Genomic DNA, 25,072 nt, shown 5'->3' with positions numbered 1-25,072 from the left:
CTGGGAGGTCAGTGCAAAAGGCCAGCCTGGGCAAACAGTAAGATCTCCATCTCAACCAATAATCTAGGTGTGGTGAGACAGGCTTATCATCCAAGCTATGTGGAAACATACACAGGATAATCACAGTCCTGTCCAGACCTGACCATACGCAAAAAAACCACAGAACTCTTAAAAAAAAATAACTAAAGAATAAAAGGCTGGGGGTATGGCTCAAATGATAAGAGCACCTGCCTAGCAAGTGCTTAGCCCTGAGTTTAAACTCCAGCAGATAAATTAGATACATGGAAGGATGAGGGATGACAGATTCCTTCCTTCTATCTACAACCTGATCCATCTCTGCATACCAGCATCATTTCCTCTAAGTTCTCTGTACTACTCACCTATGACAGCATTTCTCAGTGTCCCATGTTACCATACAGTCAACAGTGTTTAAATATCTGTTATGCCTCAAACATTCTTTAAAAATGCTTTCTGCTGGTACTGGGGTTTGAACACAAGGTTTTGAACTTTCTGGGTAGGTACTTTGCCACTTGAATTACATTTCCATCCCTTTTTGATTTTAGTTATTCTTCAGATGGGGTCTAGTGCTTCTGCTGGGGGTGGAGCAACCTAGGATTGTGAGCTACCGTGTCCAGCTTCTTCTTTGGGATACAGTTTGCTAACATTTATTGTTCAGCCTGTCTCCGAACTGTGCCCTCCTACTTTTGCCTCTGAAGTTACTGGGATTACAGACTTGAGCCAATGCTTAGCCTTATTCCTTAATTGACCACCTTTCTTCTTACCCTAACCCTCAAAATGTATAACCTCATACTCTATTTTCTTAGCATTAAACATATCCTATTATTTTGTTTTGTGGTATTATCTTTCTCTATTTCATCTCTGCCATACTCCTGTTGAGTCAGAATCATATTTTAGTCATCTCTGTATCTTGCTGTTGCCAGCAGAAAATGGCACTTACGCAAAAAATGCAGCTCAAAGCATAACACTGAATTTGCTTTTTAAATGTTACCATTTTCCAGTTAATTACTGGCTTTCTCTTCCCATTAACCAAAGCAGAATGATTTGACAACATTTGAATTGTTTCAGGTGATTAGGTTTTTCCTGATCTATTGTTACCCTTCTTCCCCCTTTAAGAAACAGACTCCCTATGTAGCCCAGGCTGACCCAGAAGTCATGATGCTCCCCCGTTGGCATTTGGAACGTTGGTGTTACGGAGGGAAGCACCATTGGTCAAATACTTAAAGCTGATTTAGGGGAAGGCCATTTGTACAATAAGTTAGATGGGAAGATAGTACTTACTACCCTAAAAATGTAATGTTCCCTCTTTCTCATAAAAACGAGAAATATTTATAAGTACTCAATTTATGTTACTTATTCCGTACTAGCTGAGTAACTTAGATGAGTAGACATTTTTCTTTTTTTTTTGTTGTTAAATTTCATTTTCTTGTAAAGAGGCTGTACAGAGAGGTTATAGTGACATCAGTAAGGTCATGAGTACATTTCTTGTCGGGCATTGTTACCCCGTATTGTTTTTCTCCCACTGACCCTTCCCTCCCCTACCTCCCCTGCTTCTCCCCCCACCAAGCTGTTAAGATTCATTTCTTGTATCATTGTTGCAATGGGTCATCCTGTGTCCTTCTTTCAGCATTTTGTTATTCTCCTTTCCTTCCCCAAAATTAGATAAATGTATATGCAAGATGCAAGGTACCAAAATCAAATGTAGTGACAACAGGGATGTTTTTCTAAGTGAGAATTTTTACCTGGAGTTCCTAGGCTACTTTTGCCTCCAGCTATAATCATCCATCATTCTACTTAGCATAAAAACAGTATCATACTTATGTGTGGTACAACATGTTGTGGCACAACATGATAACAATGGAAAGCACTACTGTGAGCCATACACTTCCTCAGGAATAAAGTAAAGAAGAGGCAACCTCCTTCCAGAGATGTGAAAGCATGAAATAACCTGCAAGTAGAGTTGAGGGAACAAATGATGATCATAGTATTTTCTTTGCAGATGGTGATAAGCTTTCTATCAAAACCTCAGAAGATACAGGCAGAAGTCTTGAGTTGTAACATGTGAAACTAAGAGCTCACCTGGCCAGAGGACGCCAACAAATTAATTGTTGTCAGAAGCATCCAGCCTCTACTGGCTTCTTCACTCTGATTAATCTCCAGGAACTGGACTATGGCCCGACTTGCAGCCTCTACAAAACCAAAGGGAAGCCATTAAGGAGTAAAAAATCACTTACAAAGCATCCTTCCTTAATACCCACCAAGAAAATGATCATTTACTGAGACTGTACTTCATACCAATGCTATTAGATACTTTATTGTTTAAAAATTTAGATAGAAATACTTGAGTGGTACAAGTAAGCCCTTGGATCACTAATAAGGAAATGTAAAAGGCAATCTGTAGTTTGGGGAAAGATATGTTACCAACTAATCAGAAGCAGTCACGGAAGAAGTGAAATCTGGGCTAAACCTGAAAGGAGAAGCACATGCTTAGACAAGGAATGGGAGAGATGGGAACGAAGAATACAATCATAGTATCAAAACAGAAGTGTGAGCTGGGGGCAGGTAGCTCATTCCTGTAGTCCTAGATATTTAGAAGGCTGAGATCCAAAGAAGCACAGCTCAAAGCAGCTCAAGCAGAAAAGCCTGTAAAATTCTATTTCCAAAATAACCAGCATAAAAGCAGGACTAGCACTTGTGTGTTGGAGTCTCAGCCTAACAAGTTGAGTAAGTATAAGCCTGGAGTGCAATCCCTGATACCAGCAAAAAAGAAAAAAACAATGTGTGGCTACAAAAAACAGCCCGACATGTACACACAAGACAAAAAAAGCACTAACACCATTCTAAAACAACCTGTGCTTAGAAGTAGACTAATAACAGGAGTGATTTTAAAAAACACAGATGCCTAATTATGAAGGAAGGCAAACTAAGGGCTGTATGTATTTGACTCTCTGGATATAAAGGAGCGATGTAGTTTTATTTAAAAAAGTATTTTAGGTCACTGAATCTATTAGTAAAGGGTATGGCAGATTGAAAAGCCAAAGAGACTGATGGGAGAGAAATAAAATGAAGAGGTTGCCTAGGTGCTACATGTAGCAAAACTTGAGAGTCTGAGAGTAGGAACAGAGAAACTGTGTTACATGAAAGTCATTCATATACATTTAGAACTGAAAAAAATTATTTGGGGGAATGAAGGATAAGAATGTTGAAAGGGGACTGGGGAGGTAGCTCAGTGGTAAAGTGCTTGCCTTGTATGTATGAGGCCATGGGCTTGATTTCTCAGCGCCACATAAGCAGAAAAAGCTGGAAGTGGTGCTATGGCTCAAGTTGTAGAGCGCTCGCCTTGAGCTGAGGGACAGCGCTTAGGCCCAGAGTTCAGGCCCCATGACCAACAAAAAAAAAAAAAAAAGAGGAACGTTGAAAAGGGTGACATCAATTAAGATACATTCTATTCTTAAACACTTTTGTTAAATGGCAACTCATACAACTACTTAAATATAATAAAAAATATTTTGAAAAGAAACCCTGAAACTAAATTGAATACTCTGACTTTCAGAAAAGGGAAAATAGGGGGGAGGCTGGGAAGGGATGTGAAGGGTAAACAAAGGAGGAGGCTGCAATGCTTGATAAGAAATGTACACATTATCCTGCCCATGTAATTGTAACCCCTCTGTATAGTATGTTCACAAAAAAAAAAAATAAAATGAAATAAAATGAAAAAAAAAAGAAAAGGGAAAATAGAGAAATCTCTAGATATACAATTAATTGTATTGGCAGAATTTGCTCATTTTTATATCAATATTTGAGATCACTTAAAGTTGTCAGAAAACAAATCAAACTTCATTATGAACTAATTGGCTAAGATAATACTGTATACTTGAAACACTTCATAAGGCAGAAAGTAGAATAAAATTAAGATCATCTTAAGTTATTTTTTTTCTCAGTTTAACACCATGGAAACAAAAAGTGTTTTGTTAGGAGAATGAACTCCAAGATAAGTGTATTCAAATGTTTTTTTTTCCTTTCATGAAATTGTTTCTAATATATTTATAAGACGATTTCTATGTTGCTTTGTATGTCCCTCCTCCACGGTATAACCCATGCTTTCACTGTATTTTATGTTGGTACAATTTGTGGAGGGGATGGGAAAAAACAAATTGTTTAAATAGGGATACAGGTGGACCCATTGCAACAATGAGATGTACAAGTCGTTATGTCGAAAATGAACTTTACAACTTTGGTGGGGGGTGGGGGTAGGATGGGAGGGATGGGAAGGGGAAAACAAAGAGGAGGCTACAATGCTTGATAATTAATGTACTCATTATCTTGCCCATGTAATTGTAACTCCTCTGTACGGTATTCTCACACACAAAAAAAGTGTTCTGTACTGGGTAACTGAATTCAAGACATATGTCTGATTCTATGTGGGCATATTTCATCTTTACATACTTTTACTTGGGGAAAAATTTTAATAAGAAAAAAATTTTAAGTGTTATTTTTATCACTGGTATTTACTAGATACTATGTGTAAATGAACTATACAATTTGTGGGTAGGAAGAGGAGAGGAAAGCTGGGAGAGAGCAAGGGAAGAGGTTACAATGTTCAAAAAGAAATGTACTTTTTACCTGATGTAACTGTAACCCCTTTAAATATCACTTTTTTTTTTTTTTTTGGTCGGTCATGGGGCTTGAACTCTGGGCCTGGGCCGCTGTCCCTCAGCTCTTCAGCTCAAGGCCAGCGCTCTACCACTTGAGCTACAGCGCCACTTCCGGTTTTCTGGTGGTTTATTGGAGATAGGAGTCTCACGGTCTCTCCTGCCCGGGCTGGCTTTGAACCGCGATCCTCAGATCTCAGCCTCCTGAGTAGCTAGGATTACAAGTGTGAGCCACCAGCGCCTGGCAAATATCACCTTTATAATAACAATAAAAATTAAATTAAAAAGATGAATTACTTTTATTGACTCTAAATAGTGGCACTGTCTTATGTACTTAAAAGTTTAACATAATCATCACAAAAACAGCCCCACTTATTTTCTACTAATATATCTCTTATTCTCATACAAATTGAGAAATAAAAAGTATAAGTAACTTGCCACTGGTCACATATCTACTTAGTGAACTCATGTTTGAATACAGGCTGTCTAGCCTGTCTGAAAAAAGATAGTGATTTTAAAAAAGAAGAAGAAAACAGAGAAACCAAGAAAAGCCTAGCTTATTTCTAATACCTTAATATACCTTAATATGTCCCTATATTACTAACATTAGTGTTTCTCATCCATCTCTAGAAAACAAACAACATGCGAGACTCTAAGACTTTGGCCTTCCTTTCTACTTAGCATACTATTGGTACTAGGTGAACACTCAATAAATACCTGGTAAGTAAACTGACATAACTACATCAAAGAAAGCATTCACTGTAACAAAAAGGCATACAGAGCTTCACTTCTTTACCTCCAGAGATTTGGATTTACTGTATGTAAGAGAGGTCCTTTAAAAAGGTGACAACAGTAATCTCGTCTTATTCATATATTTATTACATGCAATTCTGCTTAAGCATAGTTTAAAAAAAGGGGAGGAGGGCAATTAAAAATCATAGACAAAAATTTTAAATTCTGGTACATGCATTCCTCAGTTCAGTTGAGGCTGAAAAGCTGTCACTCAGTTCTATATTATCAATTATGTTTATATTACAATGTGAACTGCGGAGGGGTTTCCTGACCTTAATTTTGTGAAATTCTGCCTCCCTAAATTCAAATGGTGCCCGAACAGCAAGGTAAAAGCAAACATATTTAAGTATAAACTAAACATCTGAGATTTGTTGAAAAGTGACATGTCTTTAGCAGAAGATGAACAGGCTTCTGGGAAAAATGAAGCAAGCATCTGCAGTTATAGCACGGAACTCTGTGCATTTTGAACGTGTCGTTTTTTCCTTTATTGATGCTTTCCTTAGGAAAATAAACCCAGATAGCGAGAGTCAAAGAAAGCAATATTTTCAGCTGACCTCCTTAAAGAAGGGGGAAAAAAAGGAAGATTCCTGAGATGCTTACTTTATAAATAGTAGTTTGAGATCCTTAGTGAAAATTAATTTGCAAATACTCTTTGGAAGCATACAAAGAACTCAACAATTGACAAGGACTATAAAAAAAAAGTTCCCCTTTCCTTGAAAATAATTAAATGTCCATGTAATAAAAACAACTACTTCCCAGGTAGCTACAATTCTCCACAAAGTTTGACATTATATGCTTTTATTTCTTAGACCTCTTCTTAATTAGGGAACTTTTAAGTTTAAATTATGCATTTCTAATTTATGATCTGTAAGAGATGACTTGAAATTGACACACCAGAGTTATACCAACAAAGTGAAATTCTATTTAATAAGGAAACATTAATTAAGAGATCTAGTTAGTATTTCCTATGTTACAAGGGAGATAAAGAAACTTTAAAGTGGGCTGGGAAGGTGGCTCAGTGGTAGAGCGCATGCCTTGCATGCCAGAGGCCCTGGGTTCGATTCCTCAGCACCACATAAGCAAAAAGAAAAAAGCCGGAAGTGGCGCTGTGGCTCAAGTGGTGGAGCGCTAGCCTTGAGCTGAAGAGCTGAGGGACAGTGTTCAGGCCCAGAGTTCAGGCCCCATGACCGGAAAAAAAAAAAAAGAAACTTTAAAAGCTAAACCTAGTATATAGGAAAAAAAAGTGAAACAAATTATCTTTGTGGGGCTGGGAAGGTGGCTTAGTCAGGGGCAGAGCGCTTGCCTTGTATGCCTGAGGCCCTGGGTTCGATTCCTCAGCACCACATAAGCAAAAGGAAAAAAGCCAGAAGTGGCGCTGTGGCTCAAGTGGTAGAGTGCTAGCCTTGAGCTGAACAGCTGAGGGACAGCGCCCAGGCCCAGAGATCAGGCCCCACGACCAGACCCCCCCCCAAAAAAATTATCTTTGAGATATATAAATGAGAAGCTCAACAGCAATGACATCTTGAATGCATTTGGATTTACCATTATTAACTTCAAAAGCAAACTTGACAAAGTTTACTATTCAACAGATTGTCAGATATTAACAGTAGGAGCTAAGGACTATTTTGAGAACAAAAACATGAAAAATAAACTTTTAGCTTGAAATAGTTCTAGTTGTCTGAATAATGATGATCCTTTACAATATTTGTTTTTACATTTGGTGTCAATGAGCATTAAGAGGTCCCTCATGATGAAAAAGGACAAAAAAAACTGGAAAAAAGCAAGGAATGCCCTCTGGAAACACTATCATACATACAATGTTAAATAAATAAGATGATACATATGAAAACAATTTAGAAAGAGCCATGCATGATAGTACAATACACTTCACATGTACTTATATAACAACTTTATTAACTTAATATCAACAACTGTTCTTTTTGGAGAAAAGCTGGAAAAGATCTAAGTCACAGTTGTAGTAATGTTTTCTGACACTGAATTACATGCTTATATAGGATAAAGAGGTTTGATACCTTTGTGCGGAAGGACATGGGGAAAATTCCAAACCACTGGCAAACAAAATTATATTTATACAACAAATATATTCAGAAAAACTACTTAGTTTTGACCTACCAAATTCAAGAATAAACATCTCCCACTTTAAACCAGATAAACAGCTCACTTTAGAAGTATAGAGCATTTACAGTGATCTTAAAACTTCATGTCTAGGGGGCTGGGAAAGTGGCTCAGTGGTAGAGTGCTTGCCTTGCATGCATGAGGCCCTGGGTTCGATTCCTTAGCACCACATAAGCAGAAAAAGCTGGAAGTGGCGCTCTGGCTCAAGTGGTAGAGCACTATCCTTGAGCTGAAGAGCTGAGGGACAGTGCCCAGGCCCAGAGTTCAGGCCCGACGACCGACAAAAAAAAAAAAAAAAACTTCATGTCTAGAACCTGGGTGCTGATAGTTCTTTCTATAATCATAGCCATTTTAAAGGCTGAAAATCTGAATGTCGTGGTTCAGAGCCAGCCCAACCAGGAAAGTCTATGAGACTTTGATCTCTAATTAACCACCAGAAGAACTGTAGAGCTGTGGTTCAAGTAACAGTGCATTATCCTAGAAAAAAAGCTCAGGTATAGAGTCTAGGCCCTGAGTTCGATTCCCCAGGACCAGCACCTAAAACAAACATGTAATATCTGGGCTGAAGGTGTATTTCAGCAGTAAAGCACCTGTGCCTCACATTTGTAAAGACCTAGCTATATCCCCAGCACTACATACACACATAAAATATGTAAACTAGCAAGCAATGTTAAGTAAAACCTCCATAAATCATATAGGTTTCTTAAAGCACTGAATATAAACCTTACTTCTAGTCACAAATCTAATCATCTGGATATTTTAAGTTCAATAAAATTTATCAAATACAAATTTACACGATGATTTATGGAAAGGTTATATGAGTTATTGAAAGACAAACAATGCTAACCTATCTTTGAGCTGTCAATTATTCAGTTGCAGCTTTGGCTTTCACACTGCATTTCAGTACATAGAATTACAATGAAAAAACAGAAATAGGGTTAGTAGAGCTCATGATGATATGATATAACTAATGAATGTGGATAATTCTAAAACAAATATAATTTATGGACCCACTGGAGTTCAACTGGAAAACACCTTGAAGAATCAGAACTGAAAACTAGTTAATATGTGCAGTGCAATTTTTTTCTTTGCATAATGCGTGTCATTTTCAAATTTAGGCTTCAGGATGGTGTGAGACACATCAATAATATTATTACATTTATTTCATTAATGAAGAAACAAGCATTAAACATCTCTGCACCTCTACAAAATGTTTTCATTAGTTAGTTAGAAAAACAGTGTTAGAATTCATAGCTTCCATGCTTTTTTTTTTTTTTTTTGATACATAACCACACCTTGGGGATGAGTTACCTGAAGGTGTTGTGGCTTTGAAATCCTTGGAGGATGGCAGGGCACACTGTTTTTCTGTTTAAAAAAAAAAAAAAAAAAAAAGGCGGGGTTGTCTAATTGGGGAATCACTATGTGTCACCAGTCTTGCCACTAGGGTATTGTGGTCAACATTGCAAAGCCTCTCTGCTGTGGGGTTGCTATCCACTGGGGAAGGTATTACTGGGCTTAATAGTGGCAGCTTGCATGTAGTAAAGTCATTAATAACCAACTAAAGAAAGTAGCTTAATACAGATGGAATCTTCTATTTCGGGTCACATAAAGTGACTTGGTGCTCTTAGACTTAAGAGGAAATAGTGTGGTAAATTTTAAAACACCTAGAAGACTTAGAAGAAGATCCTAACACATGTCCTACCTAAAATACAGCCAGCTATGCTTTATGATATATTCACTCAAATTACTTGCAAGTCACTACATACTTTTGATAAATGCCATATGGAGACAGCAATCAAGAGAGAATTAAAGGAGAAAAAGAGAAAACTGGGATGTTGCCCTACGATATAATAAATCATGTCTCTACACTGCACCTTGATAGTCCCGAAAAGTTTCCCAAATTTACTGACTTCTCAGACTTCTTTTCTGAGATATATAGACTGTGTTAAAACTGATCTGAAAAAGATTTTATAAAAGCAGTGATTATGTAACACCAATCTTCTTCAAATTCAGAGGGATGACTGGGGAAAAAAATCTCATCTTACTGTACAACAAATATAGCCAACTTTCAAAGGAATAAGAGATGGCACGTATTATTTATGTACTGGAGATATGCCATTCTAAATTGCAACAAAGTTCCTTTCAATGACAATTCCCCATAAAAGACTATATGAAGTATATAGTACAATTTAGCATAGAAATAGAAGGTAAAATGATAGCCAGGGGCTAGCATAAGGAGAAAATGAAGAGCTGATATTCAATGGATATGAACTTTTAGTCATGCAAGCTGCAAACATGCTAGAGATGTGCTGTTCAGCAGGATACTTATAATTAACAATAATGTCCTATATACATAAAAATATGTTGAGGGTAAATTTCATGTTACATGTCTTTATAAGTACAAAAAAAGAATAAATGTGAAGTCAACTGATTTAGGATGTATCTACATCCTAAAAAAAGATAGATTTTTTATTGGAAAAACTAAAAGATAAAATAACTCTATGAAAACGGTTTTCATAAAATCACTGACCAAAAACATTTTGCATGTTCAAGACAAAAACTAAAAAAAACAAGAGTATTTCAATCAACATAGCTCTTTAAAGCTATCTAAGGAGATATACCAGAATTAGACTGTCTCTCCCTTAAGAATCAGCTCTCTTTTTAAAAGCACTGAAGAAACGAAAAGTAGAGAAATCCTGGGCGATAAATCAGTAAAAATTTATGGGACAGCTAATATGTAACAAGCAGTATCTTTAATGCTAATGAATCAGGGACAAATAGTACAGATAATAGTCAAATAAGTAAAAATCAGGATACTTTCTGACAGAAACGCAAAGCTTTAAACAGGTTACTGGACAGACATTAACTTGTATAGATAAAAGATAAGAGGATAGAAGACCTGTTAGAATGACTAGGACAGTTTCTCACAAGGACTTAACAAGCTGAAGTGACCCTCACATAACTCCAGTAAAGTTGAAACTAAAACTTACATGTACTTAGATAATATAAAAATAAATGTAACTAACAAATCTAATAAGTCAAGCAGAAACCAGATAATTCTCTAGGCAATTTCTCTAGGTCAGGAGGAAACTCACCAACAAAAAGTCCCATCAAGACCATCATCATCTGCAGGTTTGGTCCTAGTCTCCAACCACAATTAAAATGTTCCTTGCTTATATGAGAGCAAAAGGTCAAGGATGAGACATCCTCTAATAGATGAGACAGAAACTACATCAACTTTACAAAAAGTAAACTCTTCTATTATACCTAAAGAAAGACTATTTAGAGATACAAATCAGAAGAGACAAATGAAAAAAAGAAATACAACTGTAAAAGACAGAGACCAATAAGAGATAAGAGGTTAAAAAAAAAGGAAGGACACTCTAAGAAGGACATCTAACTGGAGAAGAAATAGAAGTAAGGATATTATTGAATAATTCATGAAAATTTCCAAAAATTAAAGGACATGAGTACCCAGACTCAAAGGGTTCTATGAATAACAAGCATCTACCAAAGCACATTATCATCAAATTTTGAAGCAGCAGGGACAAAGAGAGGGGACAAAGAGAAGATCCTACAAGTTTCCTGAGGGCAGAAGAGAGATATAGCAAACCTTAAAAAATTACAATCAAAAAACACACCAAAAACTATATATCTTCAAGATTTCTCAGCAATATAGGAATCTAGAATATAATGCAAATACAACTTTTTATATTCTAAGGTAAAATTTTTTGTAACCAACAATAGAATTGATATAATGCCAGCTGCAGGATTATCCAAAATGATGTTGACTACTCACTCTGGGCTGAGATCCCTTTCCCAACCAACTCCCACAAGAGGAGCTATAAGGAAACAACTCTGAAGAGCTCCTACTATTGATAGGAGAACTGGGTCTAGAGAGCTAGCATACCCAAACAACTGCTAGAAGCATATGTCAAGAATCCCAACCCAGTACTCAAGCAGCCTGGATCACGTAAGTCTGTTTCTTCCCTCTAAGTTTTCCTACCCCCATCCTCTGGGAACAGCATTGGGGGAAGGAGAGAAGGGGAGGTGTTTCTCTGCTCAGATGTAAACCTCAGCTGTGTGTCCAGCAGATCCTCAGCACGCTTCTCTGTAGATAATGAAGTATGTGACTTCTTTTCTTTTGCTGGCTCTTGGTTTTGCAACTATCCCTTCCTATAATAAATCTGTGCTTTGTGAATTAATGTAATTTCTTCCAACTGTTTATATCTGGAAGGTTTCGTCAGCCAAATTATACAGCACTATAGACATTTACTATAGACAAAAGGAGGATATACTTAGGAAAGGATCACAATGGCTTAATAACTATGTGCATATGACCATATAAAATTATGTTTATCAAAATGAACTGCAAGAAATGGGAACAAAAGTTTTGTTTTTTAATTTTGCTTTTTGTTTCCTTCTTTGTCGATGGTTTAGATTTCTGTACCTTTAACGTTGTATGTAAGTTTATCTGTCTTGGAGAGAGTTAGAAGGAGCACAGAAAGGGTGGAACAAAGGGTAAACAAATGCAGCAGTTAACTTGTGGAGGAGGGGGACTGGGAGAAAAAAACTGGGAAAAAACAAGGGAAGAGGTGACATTGTTCAAAAAGAAATGTACTCTTTCCTGTCTGTACATCACCTTTATAATAACAAAAAAAAAGTATCACATTGGTAAAGAGGAAGAAACTCATTTTCTAAACCAAGAGTTTAAGGCATTTTTAACTCATGAGATACTTAAAAAAATAAACTACAAAGATGGCGGTTCACAGCCAGCCAGGGAAGGAAAGTCCATGAGACTCTTATCTTCAATAAACCACTAGAAAACCAGAAGTGGTGCTGTTGCTCAAGTGGTAGAGTGCTTGCCTTGAGCTGAAGAATGCAAGAACAGCGCATAAGCCCAGAGTTCAAGCCCCATAACCGACAAAATAAATAAATAAATAAATAAACCAGAGACTCTCCCTGACACCTACAGTCCTTCTCAATAACCTGTTGGAAAAGATGTTTTTCTCAAAGGAAAAAGTTAGCCATCATTCCCAAAGAAGTAGAAAGACATCCAAAATGATGGAAATCAGAAAAGTAAAAATAAAAATGATGGCTGTGCAAGCTGGATCAGAAATCAATAAGATCCCCAAGTATAGCTTGTGGTCTGGTAAGAGAAAAACTTATCTATAATTCTACTCATGAGGCTAGGAAATAGAAGTCACTTAAAAGAACAAATGTTAGGAAACAAGCAATGTAGAAGGGTACACCAAAAATGTATACATAGCAAAATCATAAATTGCCCCAAGAATCATGTTGGATCATATAAAATGATGTTTATCAAAATGAATTCCAAAAATGGAAAGAGTGGTTAAATGGTAACAGTGGAACTGTCCAACAGAAAAGATCCCAACAGAAATGCTTGAGAGAAGATGGTGAAACCAATAGAAGAAAGTGACTATAAGAGGAGGATTGAGACTGGTAACTGAAATCTGTGAGTTCAGAATAAGATTCACATTTCATTTAATTTTAATAGTACTTAAAAAAAACTTCCTATTCAACTAAGTCCATTTTTGTTGGCTTCTGTAAAAATATACCTGTGGATTTGTTTGATGCTCTCCTTCTAATTTCTGTCACCATTAGTCTTGAAACTTGTGTTGTGAATTGCAGAAGATCAGAAAATTTTTCTGTCATTGTATTTGGCGGAGCATTTCCAAAAACCTGTAGATGAGAGAAAAGATTTTTAGTGAAACATTGTCATCTCTTTTTGTTTTTCATTTTGTGAGTTTAAAATGTGTAATATTTAAATTAAGTAAAATATGTACAATTACATCATTACTTTACATTTATGTTTAAAATATACATCTTTTAATATACATGGCTAGCCACACTTCTGTATATATTAAATAATGACTAAATCAATCAAATAAAAAAGCCAAAGACAAATATCTATAAAATATGAGTCAATCTCCATAACAAAGTTGTCTGAGGAAACTTAAACACTGACGAGTTTTATATACTGATGGTATTTCAGACACATTGGACAGGGAAAAGTAGAGATTGATATGCTAAGTCCAGGATGAACAGAAAATGTACTAACCCTTATTTTAAATTTGAGAATTTCTAAATGCTAACTATGATCATTTCTAAGACAAAGCTACTATGAAAGACAGTGATAAAAATGAATAGAAAGCTTGCAAAATAAACTTGTTTTCATAAAAATTTAAGATAAATGTTGAACATTGATGGCTCATGCTCATAATCCTACTCAAGAGGCTGAGACTGAGGATTGAGGTTCAAAGCCAGCCTGAGCAAAGAGCCCATGAGACTTATCTACAATTAACTACCAAAAACCCAGAAGTGAAGGTATGGCTCAAGTGACAGAGCACCAGCTTAAACCCAGAAGTGAAGGTATGGCTCAAGTGACAGAGCACCAGCTTTGAGCAAAAAAGTATAGGAGGATGTGAGGCCGAGTTCAAGCCCAAGAACCAGCACAAAAAAATTTCAGTGTATGTATGCATGCATGTATACGTGCGTGCATGTGTGTGTGTATGTGTGTGTGTATGTGTTGTGTGTATGGCTGTGTGTGGGGGTGTGTGTGTATTTGTGTGTGTTTTGGTAGAGGGTTGAACCTAAGGTTAGCATTTATAGGAAAGCATCCTACCATTTGAGCCATGCCCTCAGCCCTTTTGCTGTGTTTTGTTTTTGAGACAGGGTCTCATTAAGTTCCCCAGGCTGCCCTTTGACTAGGGAACCTCCTGTCTTTACCTCCTGAGTATCTGGGATTACAGGTAAGAACTACCATGCCTGACTATATGAAATAGGTCTTTAAAAGAAGTTGGTACAGGTTCTGTAAAGAAAACAGTAAAATAAAATCTGGATGTAACATTGCAAGAAAATGCATGAAACTTAATGGCTAGTATTGACTACATGTATCCTGAAATACTGTATTAAAAATGTTCTTTATAGCTTTATAGGAAATCCTGTCTTTTATAGCCATTATAATAATTCTACATTGTTAGACAATATTTTATATTCTAACAATCTTTCAAATATTACTACTAAGGAACTAACATAAATTATGTATCCTCATATTCCTTCCCAAGCTAGTGTCCTGTTTTGTATAGCTGCTCCTTAAACAGTTTAAAAGAAGACTCACAGAAGACTATTGAGAATGTTGAAGGAGCACTGAAGAACATGAGAGTATATGCTAAAAGGAAGCCATGTACGGTAGCATTCACCTAGAATAATAGTCCTCAGGCTGAAATGGATATTGAGTTTGAGGACAATCTCAGTTACCTAAAAAGATCTAATTTAAAAAAAAAAAACTATAAGTATGAATGAAAATAAAACAACCAAATAAAAACCCAAAGCTACAGGGGCTGGGAAGGTGGCTCAGTGGTAGAACGCTTGCCTTGCATGCATGAGGCCCTGGGTTCGATTCCTCAGCACCACATAAGCAAAAAGAAAAAAGCCGGAAGTGGCGCTGTGGCTCAAGTGGTAGAGTGCTAACCTTGAGCTGAAGAGCTGAGGGACAGCGCCCAGGCCCAGAGTACAGGCCCCATGACCGGACCCAAAAAAAAAAAAAAAAAAAAAAAAAACCAAAGCTACAGAGGTAGACAGACTAAATAAAATCTCAGACCAGGGGCTGAGGGTGTGAGTCAACTGGGAAAGCATCTGCGTGGAAAGGATAAAGCCTTGAGTTCAAGCCCAGTATCATTAACAAAAAAATAAAAATAAAGCTCATTTATTTTCTTCATAAATTTTGGTTCAAATGCTCAGAAGAGTAAATTTAATCAATTATGTTGTCCACATTGTACTTTTAAAAGTACATATATAATGTATATATACTTCATACTCTAACAACATATATAATGTATATATACTTCATATTCTAATAATAGGATATAAACATAAGAGCAAAAAATTCCTTATATTGTTGTACAAAGTACTGTATTTCTTACAAATGCCCTCTAATTAAATTGAAAAATACGAAACAATAAAGCAATCAACAAGGGTTCTTAGTTTTGATAGAAATTTTTGGTCTACTCTGTTCAACTAACTTGACAAAGGAGGAATTTTTAATGATCTCCAAAAAATAAATTGCTTTTCAAGAACTTATATGTTTTCTGCTGAGGTTTTCATAAATGTGTGCTTATAGTTAACCTATGGCTTGTTAGGTAAGACTAGTATTGTTCAACAAATAGAAAAAGATGAAAATTCATTAGAGTACTAATGATACACACTATAATTACACCTCTACTCAGATATCAATATGTAAATTTCGGTGTTTATAACTGTTCTTTGTACTTCACACTGATATATATTACATTCTGCTCCTAGGAATTAAGAAGAACTTTATTCAAAGATGAGACAACTTTATAAAATAAAGTTTCATTTCTTCAACAGAATTAACAGTGTACTTATTCAAGTAATTTTCATACTGGACAAATAATATGTTGTTGAATTTGAAACTGAATTTTCAGACAAACTATTGCTTTATTTCTGTAAAGAAACTTTTTCAAAAGATAAAAAGATTATGTCCTAGGGCTGGGAAGGTAGCTCAGTGGTAGAGTGCTTGCCTTGCATGCCTGAGGCCTTGCATGCGCTGTGGCTCAAGTGGTAGAGCGCTAACCTTGAGCTGAAGAGCTGAGGGACAGCGCCCAGGCCCAGAGTACAGGCCCCATGACCGGACCCAAAACAAAAAAGATTATGCCCTACATTCTAATCTGAAATGAACTGCTGCTTCTTTCTTATGGAACAGTATTTAGTGCAATGAACCAACACTACTGATTCACTTAATCATTTCTTCACTCACTTCACTCGTCCACTGATAAGCAAATATCCCAGTGTCCATGGAAGCCTTCACATTCAGTATAGAAAACAAGTATCAAAAGATTAAATAGCTGGGAGGGCATGGGATTGCATGAGATTGCAATCTCCAGCGCCAAAAAATATAAACAAAAATTCAAATTATGCTAATATAATGATGTGTTACAAAGGAAAGCAAGTTAAAGAAGAAATGCCTGGATAAGAGGAAGCTAGTCAAAAAGGGTTCCCCAAGGAAATGACTAGGTCTGAACAGTGAGACAGAAAAGAGGGTCCAGATAGAGAAAACTGAGCAAGACATCAAATTAGGAATAAGACTGGGAGGTTAAGGGGTCAGGAAGAGGCTACTCAGGCTGGAATACTCCTACTAACAGGATGGGTGATTATCAAAATGAATATAAAACAGAATGTTGGGGGGAAAGCTAAAAAGTGTTATGGTTTTTGTAGCCAGTTTCAAGTGTGCTTCTAATATTGCCAACAAAGCATCTAACATGCATGCACACCAATGTCTGCCATGGCAATGTGGTATAAGGCTGGAGTCAGGAGACTTGGAATCTACTTTTCTCTGAGGGACTACTATTCAAATGTGTCTTTCTGGTTCTTGGTTTCCTCATCTGTCAAGGGTAAGAGTTCTAAAAACACTTTCTACTCAAAATCTTTAATTCTATTAACAGATTTGTATCATTCAAAGCTCAAATGAAAAAACCAATACCCAAGAACAAATCTAAATTCTAGCAAATTCAATGAGAGAATAATAATTATCACATAATAACCATTTACAATGTGTATAGAACAGTTCAAATATTTGACATGCCATGTAAATCTCATAAAATCCTATATAATAGGAAGTATTTAGTAGCATTATTTTACACACAAAGAAATAAAGGGTTAAGAAAGATAATTTAAGCCAAGAGTTGGTGGATAACAACTTTAAAATGATTCCAAGCCTGCCTCTATATTACTCAGTACTATATTTTCTCAGACTCTTCATGAACCAATCAATGTAACTTTTCATAGTGCTCACTTTTACAGATGAATAACAGAATTGGCTAATGTGTAAAAAAGTCACTTTGACATAATGGTTTTTTCTTAGCAGTGATAGGAGTGAAACTGAAGTTCTCGCACGCCATAGGAAAATGATTCATTATATTCATATTCCTTCCAGACCCTGAAAAGACTCATCTTAATATCCACCTAAACAGAATTTCTGGTATTCCCCCCTCCACTAAATACTTTGGGGAAAACATATTAATGGTGATACTTAATGATAGGTATTAAAACAGAAGTATGAGTATGTGATTGAATGTTTGATGCTACTCAGTAAAAATTAGATATGACCACTGATTGACCATGATTACTGATCATGGTAAATAAAACAAAAGTAAAATTATGGCTTTGAATATTTGATTGAGTAATAATTTTAAAACATTAACAATGATGGACGAATAGATCAAGAACATGTGGCACCTACACACACACACACACACACACACACACACACACACACACACACACACACACACACACACACACACACACACACACAATGGAATTTTACTCATCCATTCGAAAAAAAATCACACCATTTATAAAGAAATGGCAAGACTTGGAAAAAATTTTATAGTAAGTCAAGTCCACAGAGACAAAAGGTTTTCCCTTCTATGTGGAAGCAAGATTTAGCTTAATTAAATAAGATTTAACTTATTAAATAAGTTGGGAGATACATAATTGTATACAAATGTATTAACTGAAATATGGTAGATTCGAGGGAGAACTCACATAGTGTAATTCCTTAGAAATGCAAAGTCAAAATTCAGCAAAATAAAATACCAGGAAGTAGGAACTCAAAAGGGGTGAAGTAGGATCAAGGGAAAAAGAGAGGTAAGAGGGGAGAATGCAGTCATGAATCCATTATATATTCTACAAAATTAAGAAGATAATTGACTAAACAACTTCAACAACTGATCAAAAAAATCATATAATCGGACCAAACAGGATTCATGTCAAGGATGCAAAGCTTGTTCAACATACACAAATCAAGTACTATAATTCATCACATCAACAAGAGCAAGGATAAGAATAAGGATAAGGATTATTTCAATAGATGCAGAAAAAAAGCATTTGACAAGATCCAACACCCCTTCATGATGAAAGCTCTGGAAAAACTAGCAATCCATGGAACCTTCCTCAATATAATAATGGCTGTGTATGACAAACTTACAGCCAGCATTATTCTTAACAGCAAAAGCTAAAGTCATTTCCTCTAAATTCAGGAAAAAGACAAGGATGTCCCCTCTCTCCACTCCTCTTCAATTTAGTATTAGAATGCCTAGCTACAGCAATAAGAAAAGATGCAAACACAAAGGGGATCCAAATAGGGAAAGCTAAAGTAAAAGCTCTTTGCAAATGACATGATCTTGTATTTAAAGAACCTCATGGACTACAATCCCAAATTACAGAAACTGATCTGAAACTCTGGCAAAACAGCAGGGTATAAACTTAACCCTCAAAAATCAATAGCTTTTTGGTATGCCAAGAACGAGAAGAGCGCAGCTAAAATCAGGAAAGCAATTCCTTTTGTAATAGCCCCACAAAAAATAAAATACCTAGGAGTTAACTAACGAAAGGACTTCTATGATGAAAACTTTAAAAACCTGAAAAGGGAAATCAAAGCAGAACCAAGGAAGTGGAAAAACCTCCCATGTTCCTGGATTGGAAAGGTCAACATTGTGAAAATGGCAATACTTCCAATGGCTATCTACAAATTCAACGTGCTACCTATCAACATCCCAACCTCATTCTTCAAGAAAATAGAAGCAATCCAAAAATTCATATGGAACAATAAAAGACCCCGAATAGCAAAAACAATCCTTAGCAGAAAGAACAGTGCTGGAAGAACATCAATATTAAATTTCAAACTCTACTACAAAGCCATAGTAATCAAAACAGCTTGGTACTGGCACAAGAACAGACCTGAGGACCAATGGAATAGAACTGAAGACCCAGAAATGAACCGGCAGACCTATGGCCACCTAATTTTTGATAAGGGAGCTAAAAAAATAGAATGGAAGACAGCCTCTTCAGTAAATGGTGCTGGCAAAATTGGTTAAATACCTTTAGAAAACTAAAGCTAGAACCGTATATATCACCTTGCATCAGAATCAACTCCAAATGGATCAAAGACGTCTAGGTCAAAGCAGAAACTCTGAAAACATTACAGGAAGGAATAGAAGAAACTCTAAGGCTCCTTGGCACAGGCCGAAATTTTCTTAATAAAGACTCAGAAACACAACAAATCAAAGAAAGGTTGGGCAAATGGGATTGCATGAAGAGCTTCTGCATGGCAAAGGACATAGCTAGCAAGATCAACAGAAAGCCCAATGATAGGGAGAAGATCTTCACTAGCCATACAACAGACAAGAGCCTCATATCTAAAATATGCTCAGATGTGTTTCTAACGCATTTATAAGATTATCTCTTTGTTGCTTTGTATGTCCCTCCCCCACAGTATAACCCCTGCTTTCACTATATTTGATGTCAGTATAACTTGTGGAGGAGATGGGGAGAAACCAGTTGTTTAAGGATACAGGTGGACCTGTTGCAACAATGAGAAGTACAAGTTGTCATGTCCAAAACGAGCTTTACAACGTCGGTGGGGGGGGGGGGGGGGAGGACTGGGATTGAGGGGGAGGGGAGAGGCTGGGAAGGGATGTGAAGGGTAAACCAAAGGAGGAGGCTGCAATGCTTGGTAAGAAATGTACGCATTATCCTGCCCATCTAATTGTAACCCCTCTGTACAGTATGTTCACAAATAAAATTAAATTAAATTAAAAAAATAAAAAACAAAAAAAATAAAATAAAATATGCTCAGAATTCAAAAAATTAAATCCCCCAATAACAAATCCTCAAAGAAACAACTGCCTGATTAATAACTGGGCTAAAGACTTAAAGAAAGACTTCTCTGAAGAGGAAGTAAGAATGGCCAATAGACACATGAAGAAATGCTCAACTTCTCTAGCCATAAAATGAATGCAAATCAAGACAACATTGAGATTCTACCTCATCCTACTTAGAATGGCTAGAATCAAGAAATCTAATAACAGCAGATGCTGGAGGGAATGTGGCCAAAAGGGAACCCTACTGCATTGTTGGTGGGAGTGAAAACTTGTTCAACCACTTTGGAAAGCAGTATGGAGGTTCCTCAAAAGACTCCACATATAGCTCCCCTAAGACCCAGCAATCACACTTTTGGGCATTTACCCAAATGATCACAAACAAGGTCATACTAAAGCTAAGGTCATACTAAAGCTACCAGCACAAATATGTTTATCACAGCATTATTCACCATAGCTAAGATATGGAACCAATCCAGGAGGCCCCTCAGTAGATGAATCAAGAAAATGTGGTACACACACACACACACACACACACACACACACACACACACACACACACACACACACACACACACACACACACACACACACACACACACACACACACACACACACTGGAATTCTATGCCTCCATCAGAAAGAATGACACTGCCCCATTTGTTAGGAAATGGAAAGACTTCAAAAAAATTATATTAAGCGAAGTAAGCAGACCCAAAGAAAGATAGGTCCCATGATTTCGCTTATTTGCAATAACTAGTATACATCTAGTATACATCTTACCCGACAAGCAGAAAAGCTCAAAAGCTATGTACATAAGACCATATAAGATGATGCTAAGCGAAATGAACCCCAAGATAGGGTCACAAGAGGTTTTATCATTGTCCCTGTTGTTTTTAATGTACTATGTGATTTTTATTTTTTTGTTTCTTTTGTATGTTCTTCCCCCATGGTATAACCCCTGTTGTCACTGTATTTGATTCCAGTGCCCTGCATCTTGTATATACATTTTTCTAATTTGGAGAAGGGAAGAGAAATAACAAAATGCTAAAACAAGGATACAGGTTGACCCACTGTATCAATGAGATATACAAGACACTTGTTGAAAATGAACTTCACAACTTGGGGGGTGGGGAAGAAGTTGGGAAGGTGGAGAAGAAAGGGATGGTAGGGGAAAAACAAAAAAGGGAGTAATAATGCTCGACAGGAAATGTACTCATTAACTTTCTCATATAACTGTAACCCCTCTGTACAGTATGTTTACAATAAAAATATATATTAAAGAAAGAAGATGAGTGAAGGGTAGATAAAGGATGGATGGGGGAGAATGTTGAAAGGGTTGAGACACTGATGAAGATGTAATGTATTCATAAATCGCTTGGTTAAATGGCAACTCCTTTTAGAGCCACTTAAAAATAATTTTAAAAATAGTGATTAAAAAGAAAAAAGTTAACAATGAGGTTGGCACACCTATAATTCCAGCTCTCAGAAAGCTGAGACAGGAGAATTCTGAGTTTGGTGCTACTCTGGGACTCAGTGAGATCATCTCAAGGAAACAAAAAAGATGTAATTATGTTATTTCATACTGTACAGCAGCTAAAATTTCTTACCAGTGAATACAAATAATTAGGGAAACACTTCTACTTCTTTTGGTTGCTCTTTCTAAGGACCACTGACTGGAAGGAGGAGAGACAGAATGCCTGCCTGAGCGTCCTACCCTCCTGTGCCAGGCCTGTCACTACACTGCTCTGGGTGTGTATCTGGTTCTGCCAGTGATAGGAAGTAAACAGCACTATTTCAAGAGTGAATGCAAGCAGTCCTTTCAGTATCAACTTTATTGGTATTATATAATATCTGAAACTCATTTGGGTCTAAACTTGGATATCTCATTCTAAAACCAACAATTTTTAAAAAGGATATTTATAAAAGATTGTAGTCAACTTAGACGTTTCTCAAATATAAATTGGAAATATGTTCAAAAAACAAGAGGATTTTCTTGAAGATATAGTTAGAAAAACTGCATTTCCAACTATACAATAATATTTGATTCAGTAACATAATTAACCATGGCATTTATGAATTTTTGGACAACTAAAAGGCTATTCATTTTGAACAGTTTAAATCAAGTATTTTCTCAGTGAGCATTTGGTCTTGGACATTAAGGTTCATTATGTTTTGGAGTGCTGAACAAGTATTATTCAGCTATTCTCGGACTCCTCTAATATTTCCCTTGGAGAGAATGAGGGAAAGGGGGAACAGCCGCTGCCCTGTAGGAAGGTGATGAAGACCACAGGAGGCATTCAAGAATCCAGAATGAAAGCTGACCCAGAAAATGGTACTGAACACATGTCATTTCCCAACTCATGCCTCTTAAAGGCAAAAAGCAAAAACCACACATTGAAATAACACTAGGAAGCTTCCTTTTAGAAACCATGCTGTGGAGAAAAATCCATGCCTAATGAGAAATGATATGAAAGAGTAATATAGTCTTGTTAGTGCCCAGCCAATAAATATTTATGGATTTTTATTGGTCATATGACTTCCTAATTTTTCATAAGTTGAGAGTCTACTGATGGGCTTGAGTGTAATTCACTAGTAAAGCACTTGCCCAGTAAGTAAGAAAGACAATCTGGGTTCCATCCACAGCACAATTAAAAAAAAATTTTAATATACTAAATCTGAGATGTTGCTCAGTTGTAGATCACACACTATGTGTGAAGCCCTGGGTTCAATTCCCAGTATCACCAAAAAAGTTACTGAATCTTTATGATAGTCACAGAGATCTAAGGCAATGTATACATAAGTACTTTTAAGCAGCTAATTGAAAACTTTCAACTCAAATAAACATTTATAGCTAATGAACTTATTTGTAACAGCATAGAACGCAAAAGAACTAAGAGAACTGAGTCTAAGAATAATCATTAAAGCATCTCAGATCAACTTTTATAAAAATAACAATATAAATATTACTAAGATTCCCCTAGCTCAAAATTCACATAAGTGACCTTTGAAGCCAGACAGGTAAAACAAATCAGGATGCAAATGAACACTTCACATTAAAAGCTGAGAACAGGGCCAGGAGAACAATTCTGTGGTAGACTGCTTGCCTCCATGAAGGAGGCTTTGGGTTTTATCATAATAAAAATTTGAAAACAATTCTCTTAACTTTTCTAAACGTATTAATTTTTAGGTGTTTTTAAGTTGAAGAGAAAGGAATCATCGAAATTACACAGTACGTAACAATACATAATGACACTTTTTTTTTGGAGGGGGGTTGGTCATGGGGCTTGAACCCTGGGCCTGGGCACTATCCCTCAGCATTTCAGCTAAAGGCTAGCGTTCTACCACTTGAGCCACAGCGCCACTTCCAGTTTTCTGGTGGTTTACTCAAAATAAGAGTCTCATGGAATTTCCTGCCCAGGCTGGCTTTGAACCGAGATCCTCAGATCTCAGCCTCCTGAGTAGCTAGGATTACAGGCATGAGCCAGCAGCACTGGACTCATGACACTTTTTAAGAAAAGATTAAAAACTAAACAGAATAGCAACTATAAGAGATAGGGAGAATGAGGTCAGAGGTTACATTGACCAAGATTCATTGTATTCATATAGTGCTCTTTGAATGGTAAATAACTCATTTGTACAACTACTGGAAGCTAGGTGCTGGTGGCTCACTTCTGTAATCCTAGCGGCTTAGGAAGCTAAGATCTGAGAGATTCTTGGTTCAAAGCCAGCCCAGGAAGGAAAGTTCATAGACCTTTATCTCTAATAAAACGTCAGAAGTTGTTGAGCACCAATGGCTCACAGCTACTCAGGAGGATAAAATCCAAGGATCACAATTTGAAGCCAGCCTAGGCAAGAAAATCCATGAGACTATTATCTCCAATTAACTACCAGAAACCCAGAAGTGATGCTGTGACTCTTAGTAGTAGAGTGCTAGCCTTGAGCCGAAAAGCTCAGGGACAGTCCTCAGGCCTTGAGTTTAAGCCTCAGGACTGGCACTCAGGTACACAAACACACACACATACACATACACATACATATACACACATGTGTAAGCACACACACTCCTCTCAAAACAACAAACAACAAGCAAAAAAACCTGGAAAAATTCTAAAAACAATTCTTTTTAAACACTGTTAGCCCCTCCCTCATTTTCTCCTGCTTACCATACCCCACTACCCAGCCCCCCCAAGTTGTGAAGTTCAATTCCAATATTATGTCTAGTGAGTATCATTGTTGTATTAGTTCATCCTTTGTCCTGCTGTTTCTGTGATTCCCTTTCCTTTCCACAGATCAGGTAAGTTCATATATAAGACAAAGGGTACAGAAAACTAAAACAGAAAAAATAGAAATAACTGTATACAGCATATAAGAACCTCTTGTTTCCAAAATGTACTCATTACATTTCTATGTAATTATAACCCCCCCTGTTCATCGTCTTTACAATAAATTTTTAAAAATAAATAAATGCTAAAAAAATTCTAGAAACAATTCCAATAAAAATTGACTGATATAAACACAATTTAAAATAGTATCCTGTTCAGTTTTGTCTGCTTTTAAGTTACTTTAAACCTTTTCTTACCCTCCTTCATACTCTTATTCTATCATCTCTCCCATGTCAACTAATGTTTCCTCCTTCCACTCAGCCATGCTCTTGATTGTCCAGCAAAACCTCAGTCCCAATAAACTGGGCATATCCCTTTTCTACTTCCATGATATCAGCTCTTCAATTCTTCTTCAACTATTTTTCTCTCTCCTTTTATACAAATC

The 25,072-nt window shown here is 36.6% G+C and overlaps 1 protein-coding gene across 8 annotated transcripts in view; it reads right to left on the bottom strand.

Moving 5' to 3' along the window:
* Wdfy3 (WD repeat and FYVE domain containing 3) overlaps positions 1 to 25,072 on the bottom strand; it is a 272,242-nt gene that overhangs the window by 152,788 nt on the left and 94,382 nt on the right. For 6 of the 8 annotated variants that reach the window (XM_070012519.1, XM_070012518.1, XM_070012515.1 and 3 more), the window contains 3 exons: positions 13,178 to 13,301; positions 8,910 to 8,963; positions 2,098 to 2,207 (listed from right to left, as the gene is read on the bottom strand). In XM_070012519.1, the coding sequence (XP_069868620.1) occupies positions 2,098 to 2,207; positions 8,910 to 8,963; positions 13,178 to 13,301 (288 nt within the window). The remainder of the gene's footprint in view (positions 1 to 2,097; positions 2,208 to 8,909; positions 8,964 to 13,177; positions 13,302 to 25,072) is intronic. The other 2 variants (XM_070012514.1, XM_070012517.1) reach the window with 1 other exon arrangement.

The sequence above is a fragment of the Dipodomys merriami genome, unplaced genomic scaffold (assembly GCF_024711535.1).
Source record: "Dipodomys merriami isolate MVZ:Mamm:240054 unplaced genomic scaffold, mDipMer1.0.p SCAF_9, whole genome shotgun sequence".
NCBI classification, from domain to species: domain Eukaryota; kingdom Metazoa; phylum Chordata; class Mammalia; order Rodentia; family Heteromyidae; genus Dipodomys; species Dipodomys merriami.
Note: the sequence above shows the minus strand (reverse complement) of the source record. Positions and strands in the feature narration are given on the sequence as shown.